We start from the raw sequence: 20996 nt of genomic DNA on the forward strand, positions 1-20996 counted from the left end.
AGTTGGATATTTTTAAGTATTGTGCAGGAAATACATGAACACAACTAATTTGATAAAATCATTATTTTTATTTTATGTTTTTTAGTTTTTTATACCAATATACAGGAGAAATCACTGGTATTTAAACATTTTGAATATTCATGCAAAAAGAATCGAGTTGTTAGATTCATTGATTGACGGAAGGAAAAAAGCGAATGGATGTCTTTATAGAGAAACTGGTAAATATAGTTGTAATCCAATTACTTATGTGAATTGTTGTCATTATTTTTTAAGGATGTTCATATTTATAATTTTATATTGTGTTAAGGTGAGAATTTTGTCAACTATCATTGGGATTCAAGAAAAAAGACCATCAATGGACATGACAGAATTCGAATTCTTTGTTCCAAAAGTTGTGCAACAATTGAACCCGTAAATTGCAAGAATTTTATTCCTCTTTACCTATGGAAACCAAATGAGATTCTAAATTTACATATTTGATGCACAATTTACTTTTAATTTCCTTAATTACTACTTGCAAGATAGATTTTAACATATTTGTAATCAAGTTTATGCAAATGGAGTAACGGTGGACTTTCTCGTACAATTGCAAATGTGTTATATTGTGTTGAATACAATATTTTTTATTTTTTATGTTCAATAAAATAACATGAATTTTCATTAATATTATATTATATACTCTTTTGTATAGGACAAGGTCATGAAGTACAAGGAGAAATTGTTAACACAACTGATAATGTGGCCAAAAAATGAAGTCAGGGAAAATGTCTACCAGTCTATGGATCAGTGATGTTTCATTAGGCAATAGGGCTATGTTGTTTCTGAAATAGGACTTATTTAAGATTGCATCAGTTGAGAAAAGTCATTGTATTTGTTTGTTTGCTCTGTAACATTGTAAGCATGAGAGACACATTCTGAAATTATGTTTGATTATTCTAGCTTGCCAAAATGATTATTTTATATTAGGTTTATGGCTATGTCAATTTTGTTAAGTTGATAGGTGGATAATAGTTCATATGAGCAATAGTTTGAAAGTGGAAGTTCTATTTTGATTTTTTTTTTTTTTTTTTTTTTTGTATATAGTAAGTGATTTTTGTCACAACTTGATGGAATTCCATTTCCAAATTTACTAGTCTGATAAATGATATAAATGTTGAAATGACCATTGTCTATTTTATGATTTTCTTGCAAGTGGAAAATGATCATTGCCTTTTTTATCATCATTATATACCTTCCTAACATTTCTACCTTCACATGTTGAAAGCTACCATTTGGAGTTCATTTGAATGCAAAAAATTAGAAAAATAAGAAATAGATTTTAATTTAATAAATTAATAAATTAATTTCACATATTTGTATAATTTATTTGTATACAAAAATAGGTTTATAAATAACTCTATTCTATAATGTTTTCAGATCATTGCAATTTAAAAAAAAATATACAAAAGATCATTGTCAAAAGCTAAGAAGACATTTCTAATTTGAGGTTACAAAAAAAAAAAAAAAAAATATATATATATATATATATATATATATATATATATATATATATATATATATATATTTTAAGACATACTTGGTGAGAAGGATTTGATTTTCCTTTAGTATTGTGCCTCGGAATTTGCCTTTGAAACACATTATGCCAATCATCTTGAAAAATTGCAAACATAAATATTTCAAAAAACGGGTCAATATGACTACCAAGCTTTTCAATCAACTTTTCCCTTCTGCTTTTCAATAGGTTCTCATTTGTTGAACTATTATATAAAAAAAAAATGGTAATCAACCCAACAAATTGAACTTCATTTAATCAAAAGATCGCTTAGTTAGTTTATGTTGTAATTTATCATACTGTTAGAGTTTTTTTATCGTAATGTCAATGAATTTATGTTGTAAATGTAATAAAAGTGGTAGAAAAAGCTGTGAACTATAACAATTAAAAATCTAACACAAATCCACATGATGGATACAATTAACCTATTACAAATAGCTCCAAATACAAATACATCAAAGTACAATGCAATTAAGCATTACATATATAATCCAAAACATAATAGACATGAAGTAAGTGTATGATTAAGCAATTTTCAAACATAGAACAAAAATTAAAAGTAGCCTACTAAAATTACTTTCTACATGAACTCAATTTTTGTTAAAATATGTTTAAACTCTTCATCCATGACATACATTCTTCTTTGAACAACCTCTTATGGTTCTTGGTAGGTGTCGTTATTACCAAATCCCTCGGGGGATGTTCATTTAAAGAAATGGCAATCATCTCTAGTATTTTCATATTGACAACAATAATACAACCTATTTGGGTTGTCCTTTGATTCGGAAATTCTAACAGTTGCCCTCTTTCTTAGTGAATATTTACACATACAGTTATGATATAGTAGATATTCATTGTTTCTACTATTACCTCTTGTATTTCTAAATGAAGCATTTAAAGATGTCATGATGTAAGTTGTATTTCAATGGAAAACAAGTTAAACAAAGGTAATGAACATGTACAAATTTAATAATGATCTTGTAAATAACATTAAAATCATGGTTACAAACCACCCTAAATAATGATAAAATCATAAGTCTAAAAAGTCATGACAATCAAATAAATAAATAAGTTCCAAAAAAAATTCTTACAAATCCTAATTTCATAAACCACACATATCATTAGAATCAAAATAAAATAAAAAGTATCATGCCACCATACAAGCATAACACTAAAATCATGGAATGGGTAATGGATTTGTGCATAAAGCTCGATTATGGCCAGCAACTTGACATTGTGAACAGAAGGTAAGTCTTTTTTAACTAAATTGAGACTCTATTTGATGGTGTTGAGGCCTTCCAGGTGGTCGTTTTAAGCATGGAGATTTAAGTGAATGATATGAGCGACCTTGAGCATCACGAACACATCCATCAACATCAATTGTAGGCATATTGTGATTTGGAATTGAATTGAAGTGTCCAAAATATATCAATTCTTGCATTGGAAGCTTGAAACATGAGTCAACATATTCATAAACATTCTGTTTCATCTCACGTATTGTTTCACATGCATGCTCACAAGGTATTCCAACCATTTTCCAAGCCTTACAAGTATATGTACGCTCTCTCAAGTTCACATCTACATATACCTTCATATTGAATACCTTAAACACACCACCAACATAGGGATATACAAGAAATGACCCACTTTTTATAATGTTTTCCAACAACTTTTTCTCAGTCTTTAGGCCAATTGGAGCTTTCCAATTTTCTATGACAGCCATTTGATCACATGCTAGATGAGCAAACTTATCCATATGTGTCATCACTAAGTTGAAACTTGTGTAAAGGCATTCCTCCTTTAGCCAATCATTAAATGATTCAACAAAATTAGTTGTCATCTTATTCATCATTTTTTTGCAAACTCTGTCATTGCCCAATGTTTTAGACTGTTCTCTTCAACCCACTTCGCTAGGTCACTATTATATGTCTTCAATTTTTCCATGGCTACAACATAATCATCATCCAACCTAGCATACGCAACACTATCAAGCAACAACAATGCATCCTTTTTACCTTTCTTTCCTTTCATACTATGTTTCCTCATATAGCCACTAAAATTCTCTTTCACATGACAATAGTAATATGCATCATTTTCTAATCCAAAAAGTTGAAAAACACTACGAAGGATTGTTTAATGCCTATCTGATATTATGACTACCTCTTTATCTTATAGTATGTCTTTCAATTTCTGCAAAAACCATAGTCAATCCTCATAGTTTTCTGAACTCACAACACCAAATGCAATTGGGAACATGCCATCATCAGCATCATAAGTTGTTGTAGAGAATAAGAAGCCCCTACATGGTCCACTCAAATAGGTTGAGTCAATTGCAATAATAAGTCGACAACCCATTAAAAACCCTTAAATTGAAAAAGAAAGTGTAATGAACAATTGCCAAAAATGCTCATTTTGTCTAGTACATTAAGCAATTATCCCTAGATTAATGTCTACCAATCTCTGACATAACCATTGCAACAACATATATGAGTTTTCTAGAAGACCATATATTCTCTCCTTTGTCATTTCTTTGTATGTCCAAGTTTGCTTATAACTTAATGAAACACCATACCAACTCCTGAAATCTTTGCAAATTTGACGGGGCAAATACTGAGGGGTTGCCCTTATTACTTGCTCTATGACACAAGCACCTCTACTTCTCCGCATTGAAGGTTGAGTTGAACACTCAACATCTGCACAATGATTGTTTACATTGTTGAAGATGTTAACCTTCAAAATTTTGGTTGTATCTATTAAATGAGTAGTTATTCTCCAAGGGCACCCATCCACTAAACAACACACAGATATTCGCTTCGGAGAGTTCTTTTTGAATTTGTATTAAAATCTACCAACTAATGACATCGTATATAATGCATTTCTAAATTCATCTACATTAGAAAGACTATGCCCACTCCTAATAATAGGTTGAGGACAAAGCCTTAAATCATGTGGCCTAACTTTAGTTTCTACACATCTAGATATGAAGCCTTGAGAAAGTCCTAAATTAAACTCATTATTTACTTGACCTAATGCAACTGAATTATGTATCTCCTTTGTACTATTATGACTGCATTTTATAGCACACTCAGTTAATTAATATTATAAGCAGATTTCATCATGGAATTAATGACAACTAATACAACATATATCACTTACCAATAATCATTTTGCATATTGACTATACTTCCTTCAACTTCTATTCTTCGAGCCCGTTTTAGTACATAAATATGAGCATAATCATAACCATGGAATAACATCATATGCATGTCCTCATCATCATCCAACTGTTGAACTGCAGATGGATCAAACTCATAGGTGTAATGAAACGTATATCCATTTAAATTGATATCCAACCGTTCAAATTCCTTTGAAACAAAATTAGTATATGACATCTCTTGTCCAATGTACATGTCTTTTTGTTGCCCACTCTTGTATTGTATTTGTTTATCCTCCTTAGGTACAATCTCCCCTCCTTCATGAAGATAGCCATAAATGGAATTTCCCAAGTCCATTTACCAATGGAGAAGTAAGTCTTCTTTCACCGACAATCAAATCAATCTATTTCACAATATTACAACCAAGAAAAATTTTACAACAAATACAAAATAAACAAATGGAAATTGTAATCAATTGAGACATATTTTATATCATAAAGAACAATATTTGTTATGTATTAGACATGTTAGGGATATGTCAAAGAACCCACAACTGCCTAGTTTCTTAAGAAATTTGAAATTTTCAAAATTTTACCTTATCTTGAGTGAATGCATTATAAGGTTAGGGTATGCGCCTTTCCTAACAGCAATTGCTTTTAGGAGAGTTGGTAGCGTCTAAGGTCTTACAAGTGGTATCAGAGCTGAGGTCACGGGTTTGAACCACAGGGGTGTTGCTGGGGGGGAGATTGTGTTGGCAAATCGGAGGGTTGGCCGCGTCCATCAACTTCCCTTGTGTTCGCCGTGGACGCTTAGGTGAATGCACTATAAGACTAGAGTATACGCCTTTCCTAACAGCAATTGCTTTTAGGAAAGTTGGTAGTGCCTGGGGTCCTACAGTAATGTATCATAATGTTATTGTATTTGTATTGTAGTGTATTTTTATTGTACATCTATATATTTTTATAAAAAAAAATAATTTTATAAATGTTTTTTTATACATCATTGGATTACCATCAACAACTTCATGTATTAAAATTACAATAGTGTATTTTTGTTGTATTTTTATAATTTTGGCTTGCAAGGTTGCTTCAAAACATTGATCATGATAGGAATACAACATGATAGCCTAGAAATGCCAGTTTAGTAAAAATCAATTCAATATTTTGTTATTTTGGTATATTATAATATATCATAATGTTAATGTTTTGGCATTGTAACTGTATTGCATTTGTATTGTACTTGTACTTTGTAACTGAAGTAATAGTTCTTTTACACAACCTTCAAACTACTGGCATTCAACACATCATACCAATATAATACTCATACAAAAAGAAAACAAATTCATAACAAAAATATAGTGATCTTAACTCTTGAATAAATTCATAACAAAAGACAAAGTGGTCTCATACAAAGTGATTTCAATTTTCAATGAAAATCCAAATATGTTCATAAATACATAAACAAATTAGTCCCAAACAAGCATGAAACAACTGAGAAATTTTTTTTCCTCTGCCATGTCAAACCGGTCCCAACAATAAAACTAAAGTGAAAACCTTTTCAATGGAAATCAATAATAATCATATCAAACAACCCACCTAGAAAATAAATTAAAAATAAAAACACATATTCAATATGACCAAATAATATATATCAAAAATTCAAAAAAAATAAATTTTCATAACATTTTACACAAAAAAAAAATGTCATTTCTTTCTCAAAACCTCCTTGATATTTCAAATCTAATATCTCATATCTACATTGCTAAAATTATTAACATTTTGTTCCTTTAATTCGATTTTTAAATTATTTAATCTTTTTTTTTGTATAAATTGAGGTATTTTTGTTTTTTTGGCATTAAAAAAAATCTTACCTTTAATGGATTTCTTGCTAGATTCACTCAAAAAAAAAAAAAAAAAAAAAACAAGATTTATGGAGACGGTTTCAAATCATGACCTAAAGTATTGGAGCTTTTTCCTCTTTGGTTTTTTTCTTCTTCAATATAAATTAGTTGCAACTGGGTTAAAGAACACCTTTTTTTAGCTATTGCTTTTAACTTATTAACGGTAGTCTTGGCATTTAAAAAAATAAGGTCTTTGGAGGAATTATCATATTTTTAGCCTATCCTTTAGAAGAATTATCAAATCTATTGACCCTTATAGGTCATTTTTTTACCTCGCCCACCCTAAAGGATAATTTACCATTTCTTTTTCAACTTCATTGCTTTTCTTTTTCTTTATCTTTATCCCTTCAGGCACAATGGTAGTGGAATTACAAATAATAATTTAAACATGCATATTATTACACATAATTACTTAAATAAACAATTATAAGATATAAGATATTTAAAAAAATTTTAAATCTTTTTCAAATACATAAGATATCTAATTTCTTCTTATATTAGAATTTTTATATTTTAACTCTTTAACAAAAAAAAAAAAAAAACGTATTCACATATACACTAAGTGGTTCTCTTTAAAAATACTTTTAATAAAAGCACTATCAAAAATATTTCAGATCATCCAAAGAATAGGAATTAGGAACTGCAATATTATTATGAAAGAACCTTAAATTTTAGTGCATTTGATTGTACTTTCAAATTTTTAAGATTTTAACGCATTCATCCCCACTTTCCAACTTGATTAATATTGCTTATGATTTTATTTTACCTTTTTTAGTGCGGATATGTGCCCCTTCTAGCCTTAACTAGGTCAACCAGTGGCCTTAAGGATCTCTCCAATTTGTGGGAGATCTTTAATTTAACGACCCATGTGGCAATAAACAAGAAGATAGACAAGTTATTTAGGCTTGCTAAGCCCTCTAACTCCAACATTTTTTGACATCCCTCGAATCAAATGTCGTCTTCTATAATTACGGTAGAATGATAGCCTTTGTACATACTAACAAGCTGCAACAATGGAAGGTTTGATATTACTTGTTGTGGGATTACTGTAAGAGAACGCATGGCATCCATTAACAAGCATCTAAGGTTTTTCAAGTTCATAAGCTCTATAGGCAACTCACACTTGTTCTTGACAAATTTAAGGTATTGTAATGTGACCTCCATGAAGGTAAATTGGTTAATCCATGAGTACCTGACAAGCCTAGAACTTTAATGAAAGGAATGGATTTGAAAAACTAGGGAGGAGAATGTCTTTGATTGAGTGGTGAATACAACTTTGGACAATTCAATAGAAAATGAACTGGCCCCCACTTATAAGTCAATCGCATACATCATCTAACATCAACACTAACCTTTTTGTTGTCAAGGAACTCACTATTGATTTTCTTCAAGAGGGTAGGTTTGGCCAACGCCCACCATTATGCGTTACCCCACTAAAAGGTAATCTCAATGATAGAACACACTTATAGAGGGGGTGAATAGGTGTTTTTGACCAATTTCAAAGGTCTTCCAACACAAGTTATCCAACCTTAAAGATTTTTACAATTTTTCCTTCTTTTTACAAACACTTTCGAACACAAAGTAGAAATCACATGCAAATATGAATGTAACAATACTCCCCAACAAGATTAACATGCAAGTCACATGCACATGTTCCAACACTCCCCATCACAATTTCTTAAAATAATTTCTAATAAAAAAACAAGAGTATAATATCTCAAATATACCTATGAACAATATTCAGAAACAGCATTCAATATACCAAAAGACAACTCATCTATTTCACCTCAACATTAAACCAAGTATTAGATGCCCAAATTGTCTAAGATAGCTAGAAACTAAAAGTGAGATTAAGAGGAGAATGAGTGACAATGAGACAACACCAAAATTTATGTGGAAAACCTCCAAGGAAGTCAAAAACTACTAGCCTACGACCAATCAAAAATTTCACTATGAAGAGTAATCAAGGTGTACAAGGATTTACCTAACTCAAGATCTCCAATCCTTCACAGACTACTTGACAAGCACCTTCTCACCTCACCACTACATTTTCATCTTCAGAAACATGCTTGGAGTCTTTCCCAAGTTTGATCTCAGTCTTCTCCTTGAAGCTTCATCAAGAAGAAAATGGGTTTTCACTCAAACCCAAAATGAATGAGAGATGAATGTTCAAAGAACTCAACCCATTTTTCTTTTCAGAAAATCCATTAGAAAGTTGGCTTGAAGACTCGTAGAAGATTTTCTTGAAAAATAAACAATCTTAAAAAAAAATGAAGAGAATGAAGAGCTCACTAACCAGTTGTTGCTCTCTCTAGCCTGGAAATGGGGAAAAATTAAGGAAAATGAAACCCTTAATCTAATGGTTGGAAAAAAAATCACAAAAAGAAGTAATTTGGATCGATCTGTCCATGCACTTGGATCGATCTAGAAATAGGGGAACATAAAACTTTTAGCAAAAATAGTTTTCCCAAGCTTCCTTAACTCTTAAAATGATTCAAGACAATCAATATTTTCAAAATAGAATTGATTCAAATTCATTCAATACAAACTTACCTACTTACCTTAGCCTCTTAGCAAATCCAAAGTTTTGATCTTCATAAGTCAAGTGGCCCGACAACAGATTTAGAGAACCATAGCTAGTAAACACTTAGGTATTTTGTCCAAAATTGCCAACCTAACTATAACACTCACACCCACCAATTTCTATTTGTTCGTCTTTAAGGCAGCTACAAACCCTCTTATACATCATATCTAAGCCCAAGGACTTCTCCTCCATAAGCATTGTTTCTACTGGAGTACGAGGCAGATTGTATTCCACAACTTCAAAACGACCTTTGCTCTTTAGTTCAATCATATCATTGAACCTGATAATCATTGTCTTCCCAAGCTTGTAGATGGATCTACAATTCTTAGGACAATAGCTTCCAAGATACCTCTTTTGAATTTCTTGCTTCCCTTCTTGCAAACTCCTTTTGCTTCTATATTTTTAGCCGGCCATCTACTTCTCTAGTCCATATCATCTGTTGTTGCTCAGCAAGTTCAACTATTCTCTTCACATCTTCACTTATGTTCTACAATTCCATCATTGCATCATATAATGATGTCACATTTTTTCTTGACCATTTCTATCTCTGAACCTCCAATCGATTGATCACACTAATTGATCAGTCTTAGTTGGTCTGACTGATTGGTTCTTACTTTGGACTATCACCGGTTCGCATTTTGGACCATTTATATAGTTAAACCGTGGAATCGATCAATTGGACCCTTCTTTTTTTTATTATATTTCTCTCTCAAGGGCCCACATTTTGGTTTTTCCAATGTTTTAAAACCCAGACCAGATCGGTCGATCTGACCGGTCTGATTGTCGGATGGTGATCTTTTTGGTCTGGTCCACTATTTTAAGTCGATTACTTATTAAGACAACCTCAAATCGTCAGAACCGATAGTCGGACTGGTAAACCAAGTGAACCAGTCGGTTTGTAGTGAACCGAATAGCTCACTACATGTCTTTTTTTCCATGAAAGAGAGAGATAGTGGGATGGTGAGAATGGGACAATTGCTGACCGACAACCAATCGTCATAGGAGCTACTACTGGCAGCAAGGTCGCTGGTGGTGAGGGTAAGCGCTAGTACAGTGAGAGAAAGAGGGAAAGAAATAAAAAAAATGGGAAAAAAAAAAGTGTTAGCCTAAGGGTTCTCCTAATTGGGTTTTGATGATAACAAACCATGGTTAAGTAACTAATTGGTTTAATGTTTAGGAATCTCAGGTATAAACTCGAAAATTCATCAAAGCACCAAATGGATACAAGATCGAGACGCTTGGAAGACTTGTGATCATAGGAAACTAATGTAAGATGAATGTATGAGTGCACTTAGGATTTTCATACGTTTCATGCATCTTAGAAAACTCGGTTTATTCTTTAAAATGTTGATTTCATTAAAACCCGAGTTTTAACTAATTTACTTTAGGCAAAATGTTTCAAAATTGGCTTAATAATTTACCTAAAAACCTTGCCTAGGTGTTAGAAAAGAAAGGAATCAAAAAATAGGTTTTTCGAGTTCAAAAAGGCTCAACCGGTCGAGGCTATGGCCAACCGGGCAACCGGTTGAGGAACCGGTCGACCTGTTGAGGTCGTCCGGTCAAGGACCGGTCGAGGAAGGTCAAAAACCTTATCTCTCTCCCAGTAGCCTTCTCTTCCCAATCAAGGTGATTTCTTTACCAGTCGAGGTCCGGTTGAGGCAACGGTAACCTGTCATACATTAAATGCTCCAATAGCTAGTGAACCAGTCGACCCCTAGCTTGACCGGACGAGGTTGCCTTTTGCTGTTTTTGACTCCCGAGCTTAGAAACCTATAAATTGAGAGCTCCACTTCATTTATTAATAAGAGAACACTTGCATTCAAAGCCCACCTACCTGTTCTTGATCAAAAAGCTCTCATTTCTTTCATAGTGCATTAAATCACCACTTGCATATCCTTTAGTGCACTCTTGTTTGTCACCCTAGCTTTGTCTTGTATTTGAGTCATCTTTAAGCTAGGTTGAGTGATTATATCTTGTAACAATCTAAGTGTTAAAGCCTTCAAGAGGGTTGAATCTTGAAGAGGTTGTGTAAGAGCCCATTAGAGCCGAAATCCAAGTATAAGAAGACTGGAAGCTTGGTTGAAGCTTCAAGTTAGTGGAACCCTCACTAGGTTAGGAGGTTGAGGAGAGTGGACATAGGCAAGGAAGTGTCGAACCACTATAAACCCGAGTTTGAATTCTCTAAACTCTATCTCTTTACTTTGCTTATATTTTGTTTAATTTTATTGTGATTGAAAAGATTTTAAAAACCCAATTCACCCCCCTCCCCCACCCCCCCCCCCCCCCCCCCTTTTTGGGTGTTTTTCTTAACTAAACTTAGCCTTTGTTTTTTCATAAAGAATATGAGAAAATGGAAAAAACTGGGAGGTGCGATTGTGGTGGGAAAAGATGGGTTTTGAAAAGAAAGTGAGAAGAAGAAGAGAAAGAGGAAAAAAATGGGAGGTGCGACTGTGGTGAGAAGAGGTGGATTTTGGGGTTTGTTTTTTAATGGATGGTGAAAATGAATTGAAAATGAAGGGTCCAAATAGGTTCTCTAAAAATGGGTATAAATGGGTATAAAATTGGGCTCACTAAAAATTAATTTATATTTTATCTTTATTATTTTTTTATTTGATATATCAAATATAAAATTGAAATATTATTAAAAAATTATTATATATAATGACCGATTCAATTCTAAAACATTGGGTTTTTCAATCCACTCTTCCAATTTTTCAGTCACCCATTTTGTCACACCACTCTTTTTAGTTTTCAAACGGATCCACCCACTCCTTCAACTTTCAACTTTTCACAATTTGATCCATTCATACTTCCATCTTATTATCATGTTTAATAGGATAGTGTTAGAGATAAATAAATGAAATATTTTATAATTTTAAATTATTTATCTATAATTTTAACTTCTTATAATTATTTTTATTTTAATAGTAACTTGTCCGATTAAATGATTGATTCAATTCAAAAAACATTCAAAAAAATATGAAATGATAGTAATGGAAATTTGCGAAGTAGGTAATATTTATAACATGTCCAAATTTAGACATCTTATTAAAATAAGTCAACACAAACATAACATGAATAATAGTTTTGATAAAAACATGAATTCAAATAAAATCTAATTATTAAAAAACTAACATATTATATAGCTTATTTGGGAATTGAATCCTATTTAATAATGAAGTTAAATGAGTCGAATTATTTGGCTCCACTCATTAATAATGGGATCAAGGATACCTCCAACAAGAAATATATCGGAGAGTTGGTATTGGGCTAGCCAAAAATCAAAGTTTATCAAAGGCTCTATGATTTCATATTAAAATTTTAAAGATTAAAATGATCAATTATTTAATTATTCAAAAAAAAAAAAAAACACAAGATTAAGGTTAGGTATAAATATATAAATATTTTCCTACCTTGAAAATTTACATAATTTCGACGGAAGAACACTCCTTTAGCATCCCTATTATTTGTACAAGATTAGCAGCTCCATCACAACTCACAAGCATTCATGCCTCATCTCCTTTCTTGGGCCACTGTTTTACCACCAGCAGCCTCATTTTGACCATTGTCAATATCTGGGCCATCTGTCTGGTAACATCACACATGGCTCTTCAACCTTTTCTCAAGATTTGTCCTTCTTTTCCCTCTTTTTGAAGTCCTCATTTTTCACCTTTTCCTTCTCTTCCATATCTGGGTTGGCATCTTCTGCTTTTGCTCTAAGGAAACACCTGTAGGTGTAAGACCATAAAATCATTAAAATGAGATGAGGGAAATGATGCACAGCATGAAATTATTCATTTTAATAGCATCAAAAACAATACTATCACCTGGTTCATACTAAGAATAAATTCCAAACCATAGATCCGTAAAGAGTAGGAAGTTCTTCCATTAATATGATTATAAAAAGAAAATAGATAAACAACCCAGCTTTGGACCACCATATCAAACGTTCACAAGAACCCACAGAGTGAATAAAGAGTACACCAGGCCTAAAGTTGGCAATAAGTTCAGCTAGTTCAAAACCTGCTCAACCGAAACCATCACTAGAAGCGAAAATGAGCAGCTAAAAAGTTTGGTTGCATTGTACTGTTCTACTGATGAAACAACTTCTTTACATCTGACAAACAACAGAAACACAATACTCTGTGGCGTAAAAATAAGAATGTGCTTGAGCCAACCAAAGTCCAACTCCATGTGTTATATATATTAAATCATATGAAAGACTCACAATTTCCAGCATAATCCGAATGAAAAAGGAACCCAATTATAAAACAAGAAGCACAAGTCAAAAACATGTTCTCAGTTTGTTTGTAGCTTGCAGTTCTTTAGCTCTTGGATTGCATATATCTTAGATCAAAAAGTAATCAGATGAACTTGGTTATACATTTTCCATGCCTTTCCATTCATACATATGAATTCCACAATGATGTTTTGAAGGATTTGAGCTGAGCATTTACAAGTTCTAGACCAGATGCATATCGAACTTAAGGATAATTTGATATATGGGCATAAAACATGCCACTCTGATATTTCATATCTTTCTTCTCTATCTTTTCTTTTCCTATGTTTTATTTTACCTCTTTCCCTGCTATAATTCTATTCTTGTTCCTCTCCTTAAATAGTCAAAAATAGAATCCCTAGTCTACTTATTTGATTGTTAATAACCATCCTAGAGTTAACCTACATCACTCTATCATAGGAGTTGACTTACATACACATAATAACTGGAACATTCGATCCTATGCCCCAAATAGCATCCACAAGTAGTCCACCACTCCTAATGAATCTTCAAAATCTTACCCTACAAGAATAACAAACAAGTCACACTAGTGCTTTTATCAAAATCAACAATCATTTATTGAGGACATTTAAACTTTCCAAAAAGGAAAAACATGAAGTGGCAAATTTTGCATGTCATTCAATATATTCAAATACAAGCTTCAATAAGAGCAACACTAGCATTTATACCCAAAGAACAACCCTTTTTTCTGTAACTCTAAAGTGCAATTAAGATATTTAAGGTTTCCCATAACTTGAAACATATTAGCATCAAAACGTGGGTAGTCACAAACTCATTAGGTATTGTTATTGTGTATTAAGTTTACATAGATTCAAACTTGAAACATAACACAATAATGGTTGAAATTCTTCACTATTTTGCAAGCCCTTGTGAAAGCCAAATGGAAAATTCTATGGGATCGTATGATAATCGGCAATTTTTCAACACCACTAATGAGCAGAAGAATATCCAAAGTTGCCGCCACAGAAAATATTTGAAACAATTATGTCAACAAGGGTAAGAAGTAAAAGAAGTTCCAAGAATGTTTTCATCAGTTGAAATGACTGAATTTTCTTTATCCCTCTTAATCTCTGAAATAACAAAAATGGCCTTCTACAAACAAAAAGAACGAACATCATAGGAATTTAGCACTCACTCGCTCTCTTTTCCTCGCCCTCCCCTGTCTGATCTAATGGCTTCAGAGAAACTATCAAAGGATCGAAGATAAGATTAGAATAATATAGAGTATATAACACCCACCCCTCTCTCCTTCCCTCACTTTCCTCTTCTCTGGTTTTTTGGCTTCAGAGAAACAAACAAGAGCTCAAGATGACAACCTTAAAATCGTAAAGACAAGGATCCGAAACAATAGAAATATGTAAACTCCCAATGCAAAATTTAGAAGACACCAAGATGTCATAAACCGCTTAAAATTATGGAACTATCTACTATACTGAAAGCTTCATGTAATCTTGAAAATTAAGAGTTTTCACTCACAGTTTGAGACCTTTGGAAAAATAGATTTCAAATCATAGAAATGTCCAAGAATAAAAACTTAATATAGTATTGCTTTTTATTAAGAAGAAAAAAAAAAGTAAACGCAAAAATGAAACCAAAAAAAAATTGTGGGAACAAATGAAGGATAATCATACATGAAATATTTCAATAAAAGAAAAGAAAAAGAAAAAAGGAAATACCTTAGACATGGAAGTGAACGGCCAACGATTGCAAGAGAGCATGGGAGAAGAAATTAATTGGGTCCATAAAGGAACACCACTATTCCCATATACTCCCTAACTGTCCACTACGGTCTCCTTCGTTGACTCAGCACATGTTCTATTGGGAGATATAGATTCGAGTGAAATATGAAGTGAAAGCTTGCTGGATGGTTTCATCCCCCCACTGCAGCCTGGTCCACCACCTTTGTTCTCCTCCAATCTTCTTCAGACTCTTGGTTGCACTATTGACATCGAATGGGAGACTCCTTAGCATCAAGCAAGCAACTACATTGATTTCTTCTAGTGATGGAAAGGGTAGGGGCTGTGGATAGATGCTCTTTAGCCTTGGCAGGTTAATCAAATTTAGAGACGTGAGTCTTGAAAATATGCCTAAATTTTCATCAATTTCTGAAACTCCACTATCATTACTCATTATGTCTTCCATCAATGCACAGTCCTCTACATAAAGAATTTGAAGACTTGGAGCATAAATAAGCCATTTAAGGTCCAACAATCTAGGGCAACGTACAATAATGACATGATGAAGTTTGGGGAAGTATCCATTGAACTTCAGGTCAAGAATGTCATCAGGGATGAATCCATGCCTCTCCTCCTTGTTAATTTTCATATCTTCTAATTGACAGCAAGTCCATATTTCAAGTTTTTCTAGATGCGCCATTCTTTTAATGGATGAAGATGATAGCTCAAAACAGGTCAAATCCTCACAGTCATCTAGACATAAACGTCTTATGCACCTTTGCAATTTGTGGGAGCTCTTCAATATATAGAAAGAAAGGGCCGTAAATAAGGAGATAGAGAGATCATTCAAATGTTCCAAACTTTCCAATTCCTCCAGTAAGACTTTATCACCATAAGATAAAACATTACCTTCCATAACCACACTAAAGCGGTAGGCCTTGTACATACTAAGCAACTGCAATGATGAAAAACTCGAAATCACTTGCCATGGAATTATTGAAAGTGAATACATAACATCCATCAACAAGCACCTTAGTTCTTTCAAATTCTTCATCTCAATTGGCAACTCACTTATATTTGTTCTTGACAGATTAAGATATTGTAAGGTCACCAATTTATCAATTCCCCCAGATAACTCGGTCAATTGATGAGTACCTGACAAGTCCAAAACTCTTACAATAGGAATGAACTGGAAGAATCCGCTAGGAAATGCCTTCAGCCCAACACAATTTCTGAGAAACAAAGTTAAGAGATTAGGGAAACATAGTGGTTTAGGCATTACTTCTTCAAAACTGCTATCCCACAGTGACATCCTTTGAGCCTCTTTCCACTTTGCAACTCCCTGTACTTCAAATGAACCAGCACCTTGGCATACTAGAAACTTTTTCTTCTCCGCCCCACATTCACAAGCTAACCATAAAGCCATATCACGAATCACATCATGCATTTTAACTCTCTTTTCAGATTCACCGCTCTCCAATAAACATGCATGCTTCAGATTTCCAATAACTTTATGTCCTCGATCACGTGCTTCATAGATGTCCTCAAATTCATCCAAAAACCCTTCTCCAATCCAAAGTTCAATCAATGCATCATTCTCAATTTCATAATCCTCAGGAAACATAGAACAATAAATGAAGCAAGATTTCAGGACTTCATCACATAAGCTATCATAACTGAACTTCAAACGATAAAACAAATCATCCTCCATACCTATAATTTCAGCAGGAAATTTCCTCAATTCTTGTATTGCCTGCTCCCAAGCTAAGGGACCATTCATACTAGCCATCGCCCGTCCAATAGTAATGAGTGCAAGAGGTAAGCCTTTGCACTCTTCAGCAACAACTTTTGCAAGCTTCAATATATCTGAATGAGAATTTAAGGTGTCCTCTCCTACCTCCTTCAGAAATAAAGCTAAGGCTTCTGTAGATTCTAAACACTCTAGTTTAATCCTCTCTTGAGCCCTCATTTGATGGCACACATTCTCTAATCGGGTTGTGAATACAATCTTGGACATATTCTGATCATTCGGAAGAGGAACCCCTACTTGCAAAAGATCAAGACGCTCCCATATATCATCCAACAACAACACAAACTTTTTTGTCTTCAAATACTTCCATATTTCTGCAGCCTTTTCATCCTCGGTTCTATTTTTCCACAGATCATCTTGGATCTGTAATTTGTTTCGAATGACTTCCTGAACTTTTTCAATCCTTGCTGGTTTGGACACCACTACCCAAATCACAATATCAAAGTCATGGCTTGTTGCAAGGAATTCATTGTTGATTCTCTTCAAAAGGGTTGTTTTGCCAACACCCCCCATTCCATATAAGCCGATGATTCCCACTTGCCCATCTTTGAGGCAGCTACAAACCCTCTCATAGGTAAGATCTAAGCCTACGGTCTTTTCCATAGGCCTCTCATCCACCAGAGAAGAAGGAACTCTATAAGCCACAACGTCAAAACTTCCTTTATTCTTTAGTTTAAAGACAGCATCAAGCTTTCTCCGTACCATCTTTCCAGTCTTGTAGCTTGACCAACAGTTCCTGGGACAACTTCTGAGACATCTCTTTTGGACTTCTCGATCGCCTTCTTGCAGAACTCTGGACACTTCACTTTCTATAACTTCTACATTTAGGAGCCAGCCATCCACTTCCCTCCTGCGCATCATTTGTTGCTGCTCTGCAAGTTCAACTCGTCTCCTCACATCTTCACCCCTGTTCTTCAATTCTACCATTTCATTTCTCAGAGAGTTGAGATTTTTTTCAAGTTCCTGGATATAGACTGCCCGCTTTGCACTGCAATCCCATATGCAAGCAGCAATATCCAAAATTGGGCTCACACAATCCATGTTTCTTAGGAGATGAGAGCAACAAGATTCTGATAGTATTCAATCATACAAACAAAAAGAAAAGAGGTGCAAAAAAAAAAAAAAGCAGATGAGTAAGACCGCTATTTAAAGACCCAAGGCAACACACAAAGCTAGGGGAAGACGTCACATACTCAAGAAATCCAGTATAATTCAATTCTGACTCTGAAGTCCAAATTCTGCATCAACAAACGCCATAAATGAAGTACCCAAATGCAAAGGCCAAAGTTACTCTAACCAAAAGCGGTTCCAAGAACATTTTTCCAGGAAATTTTCTTCTTGATCTCAAGGCAAAGTCAAAGCAACAGAGTAAGAGAAAAAAGAATGGGAAAGGAAATGAACCACATTGCCCTATCGATATTCAATGACTACCCATTTATCATCGACTGCCACAAAAGTCAAACTACAGTCATGCATTTCATCAAACATTTGGCGTGCATTGTGCATACCCCCATACATTTCAACCAATTTAGTCAGTACTTCTCAATTTCAACCAATCAAACAAGGAAGGCAGTGTCCCCACCTTGTGGGTGGTTCTCAGATTGCTACCGTAGCTGCACAGCTGCCGGACGCTGGTGCTTGCTCATGGGTGTGAGAAGTGATAGATGCGAAGCTCTAAACTGTCTAAAACGCAGCGTTTTGTCGCACAATAAAAATTAAAAATTAAAAAAATATATATTAATTATATAACTACTTTTATCATCTTATCTTATGATGGAAACCATGCCCATTATTATTATTATTATTATTATTATTAGTTTTTTAGTATTTTCTAATATCTAAAGGATACGAGTACAAAACTCTTTCCAAAACGTGGATCTCTATGAGCCAAGAATTCTATCGAGCTGGGCTTGAGAACCAGGGCCCAGTCCACAACACTCCGGGCCGACCGTTGGTCAACATGATTTATAAAAAATTCACATGATTGACCATTATTAGGGGAGGATCTGGATCAGACCTTGTCAACTCTTTTGCGATATGGGCTTGCAAGTGTGGTCTTGAAATGTTGTATATTCTAAAGAGAGAAGAATAGTAGAAAAATTCTAAAACTTCTCTATATAGGAATTCTCTTTGAATGGTGATTTTGGGAAAGTTTTCAAAGTTTTCAAAATCCAAAAATATGGAAAGAATGGAGAGAGGAAACTGAACTTTCCTACAATGGTATTTGATTTTTTCTATTCAGATGAAAGTAATTTATTTATATCAATTAACATAATTAAAGTGAACTTATTATTAATATATTTAATTTAATTATGTTAATTGATATCAACAAAATTACATTTAGCTATATTTGGTTTTTTCTATTCAATTAAAAAACAAACGTCAATCTTAAAATATTTGTTCTTCCTTCCACCAGTCTTAACTCTCCTTCCTCGTCAAATATCTATAGATTTTGCTCCTAATTATGAAACTCCCTAGAAGAGCTTAATAGGTGTTTCAAATAAGTGTTTTACCAATTTTTTTATTTTATATTGAAATTCTTTATATCAACAATTCAATCGATCAAAAAGAATATGAAAACACTCAAATAAATCCATTGGATATAAGTGAAGAAACCACTCACATAATTTCCTAAAAACTTGACAAATGTGAAGAAAAACATACACAATACAAATAAATCTATGTAGAACTATATTTTACTTTAATGTATTTATACCAAAAAAATTTAGGGAGAATTTTGTTTTGGGCCCAGTTGAGCCCAAAAATTGACAAAAGATCCATATATCATGCACATTTAAGCCCAAGACCCAAATAAAGTGTAAAAATTAAGTTGAAGGATATTTTCCTTCACTAATTCCTAAAATACCCTTAATCCCTACATAGACACATAGTGAGTGTAAATTTTAACTTTTTTTGGGTTTTTTTCCCATTTCTATTCTCAATTAAATATTATTCATTTCTAACTTTTTATTTTTTCTTTTTTAAAGATATTGAATCTTTTTACTCTTATTATATATAAGTAAGGATAAAAAAATTTCATATAAAATTTAATTGATAATCAATGAATGAAATTTAATTCTTTTTATTATTTTCATATAAAAAATAGTATTAAACAAGGTTTTCAATTTTTATTTTTAAAAATAGTTTTCATTTTTTAATTAAATGCTTTTTTAAAAATAATTTTTGAACGTTATTTTTCTTTATTTATAATTTAAAATAGAAAATAATGTTGATTTTCAATTATTTATAAAAAAAAATTAAAAACAATGAAAAATCTAAATGGTTAAAATAGAATTATTATGGTTGAATGAATAGTGGTGCAATAAAAACAAAAAAAATTTATGTGAAAAGTCAATGGGTATTTTGGTCTTTTGATATCTTATATCATTTTCATCAATTATGTAAGTTATATGAACCAAACCTTAATTTTTGGACCCAATTAGACCCAAAACACAATTGTCCCAAAAATTTATGTTGATTAACACTAATACTATTCCTTTATGTATTTTACTCAACACCATATACTTAATAATAATTAATATATATAATTAGTATACATTGTACGAAACTTATTTGATTCTTATTTAAATGATTTGCAAGTATATGTGTAGTATTAATATAAAAGATATTGAAGTTAATTAAAAAATGCATCATAAGGAAACTCCTTAAGAACCAATGATCGTTTCTTCATTCCCCATATTAATATGATTTTAAGGTTATATTTGGTTCTAAAAGAATATTAAGAAAAAAAATATACAAAAAAAAATAGTTTTTTCATATTTGGTTTCATTATGAAAAATACAAAAAAAAAATCAAATATAATTAAAATTTGTCCAAATTTATATGTTTTAAAATTATTTTATATTTATAATATAAAGAAAAATAAGTTGAATGTGTTTAAAAAAACATATAAAAATAATTTATAGAGTTTAAACCTATTTTTTATTTTCTTTCATCTTTTTCTTTTTATTTTCTTTTCCTTGCATTTTCACTCAAAATTTTCGAGAATCAAACATAGC

General features: G+C 32.5%; 1 protein-coding gene across 4 annotated transcripts; it reads right to left on the reverse strand.

The window, feature by feature from the left end:
- Positions 1–12478: 12478 nt before the first annotated feature.
- Positions 12479–18744, reverse strand: LOC104880254 (probable disease resistance protein At5g63020). Of its 4 annotated transcripts, XM_010656433.3 has the most exons (5): positions 18560–18744; positions 18171–18215; positions 15168–18047; positions 13903–13992; positions 12479–12919 (listed from the first exon to the last, which is right to left on the reverse strand). In XM_010656433.3, exon 3 carries the CDS (start codon positions 18016–18018, stop codon positions 15307–15309), a length of 2712 nt encoding a protein of 903 aa, XP_010654735.1. In that variant the 5' UTR covers positions 18019–18047; positions 18171–18215; positions 18560–18744; the 3' UTR covers positions 12479–12919; positions 13903–13992; positions 15168–15306. The 4 variants fall into 4 exon arrangements, with proteins under 4 accessions (XP_010654735.1, XP_019077961.1, XP_010654733.1 ...); XM_019222416.2 differs by having other exon boundaries at positions 13907–13992; positions 18171–18713; XM_010656431.3 differs by having other exon boundaries at positions 18171–18713.
- Between the last annotated feature and the right edge of the window lie 2252 nt (positions 18745–20996).

This window comes from Vitis vinifera, chromosome 9, assembly GCF_030704535.1.
Source record: "Vitis vinifera cultivar Pinot Noir 40024 chromosome 9, ASM3070453v1".
Taxonomy (NCBI): Eukaryota; Viridiplantae; Streptophyta; class Magnoliopsida; order Vitales; family Vitaceae; genus Vitis; species Vitis vinifera.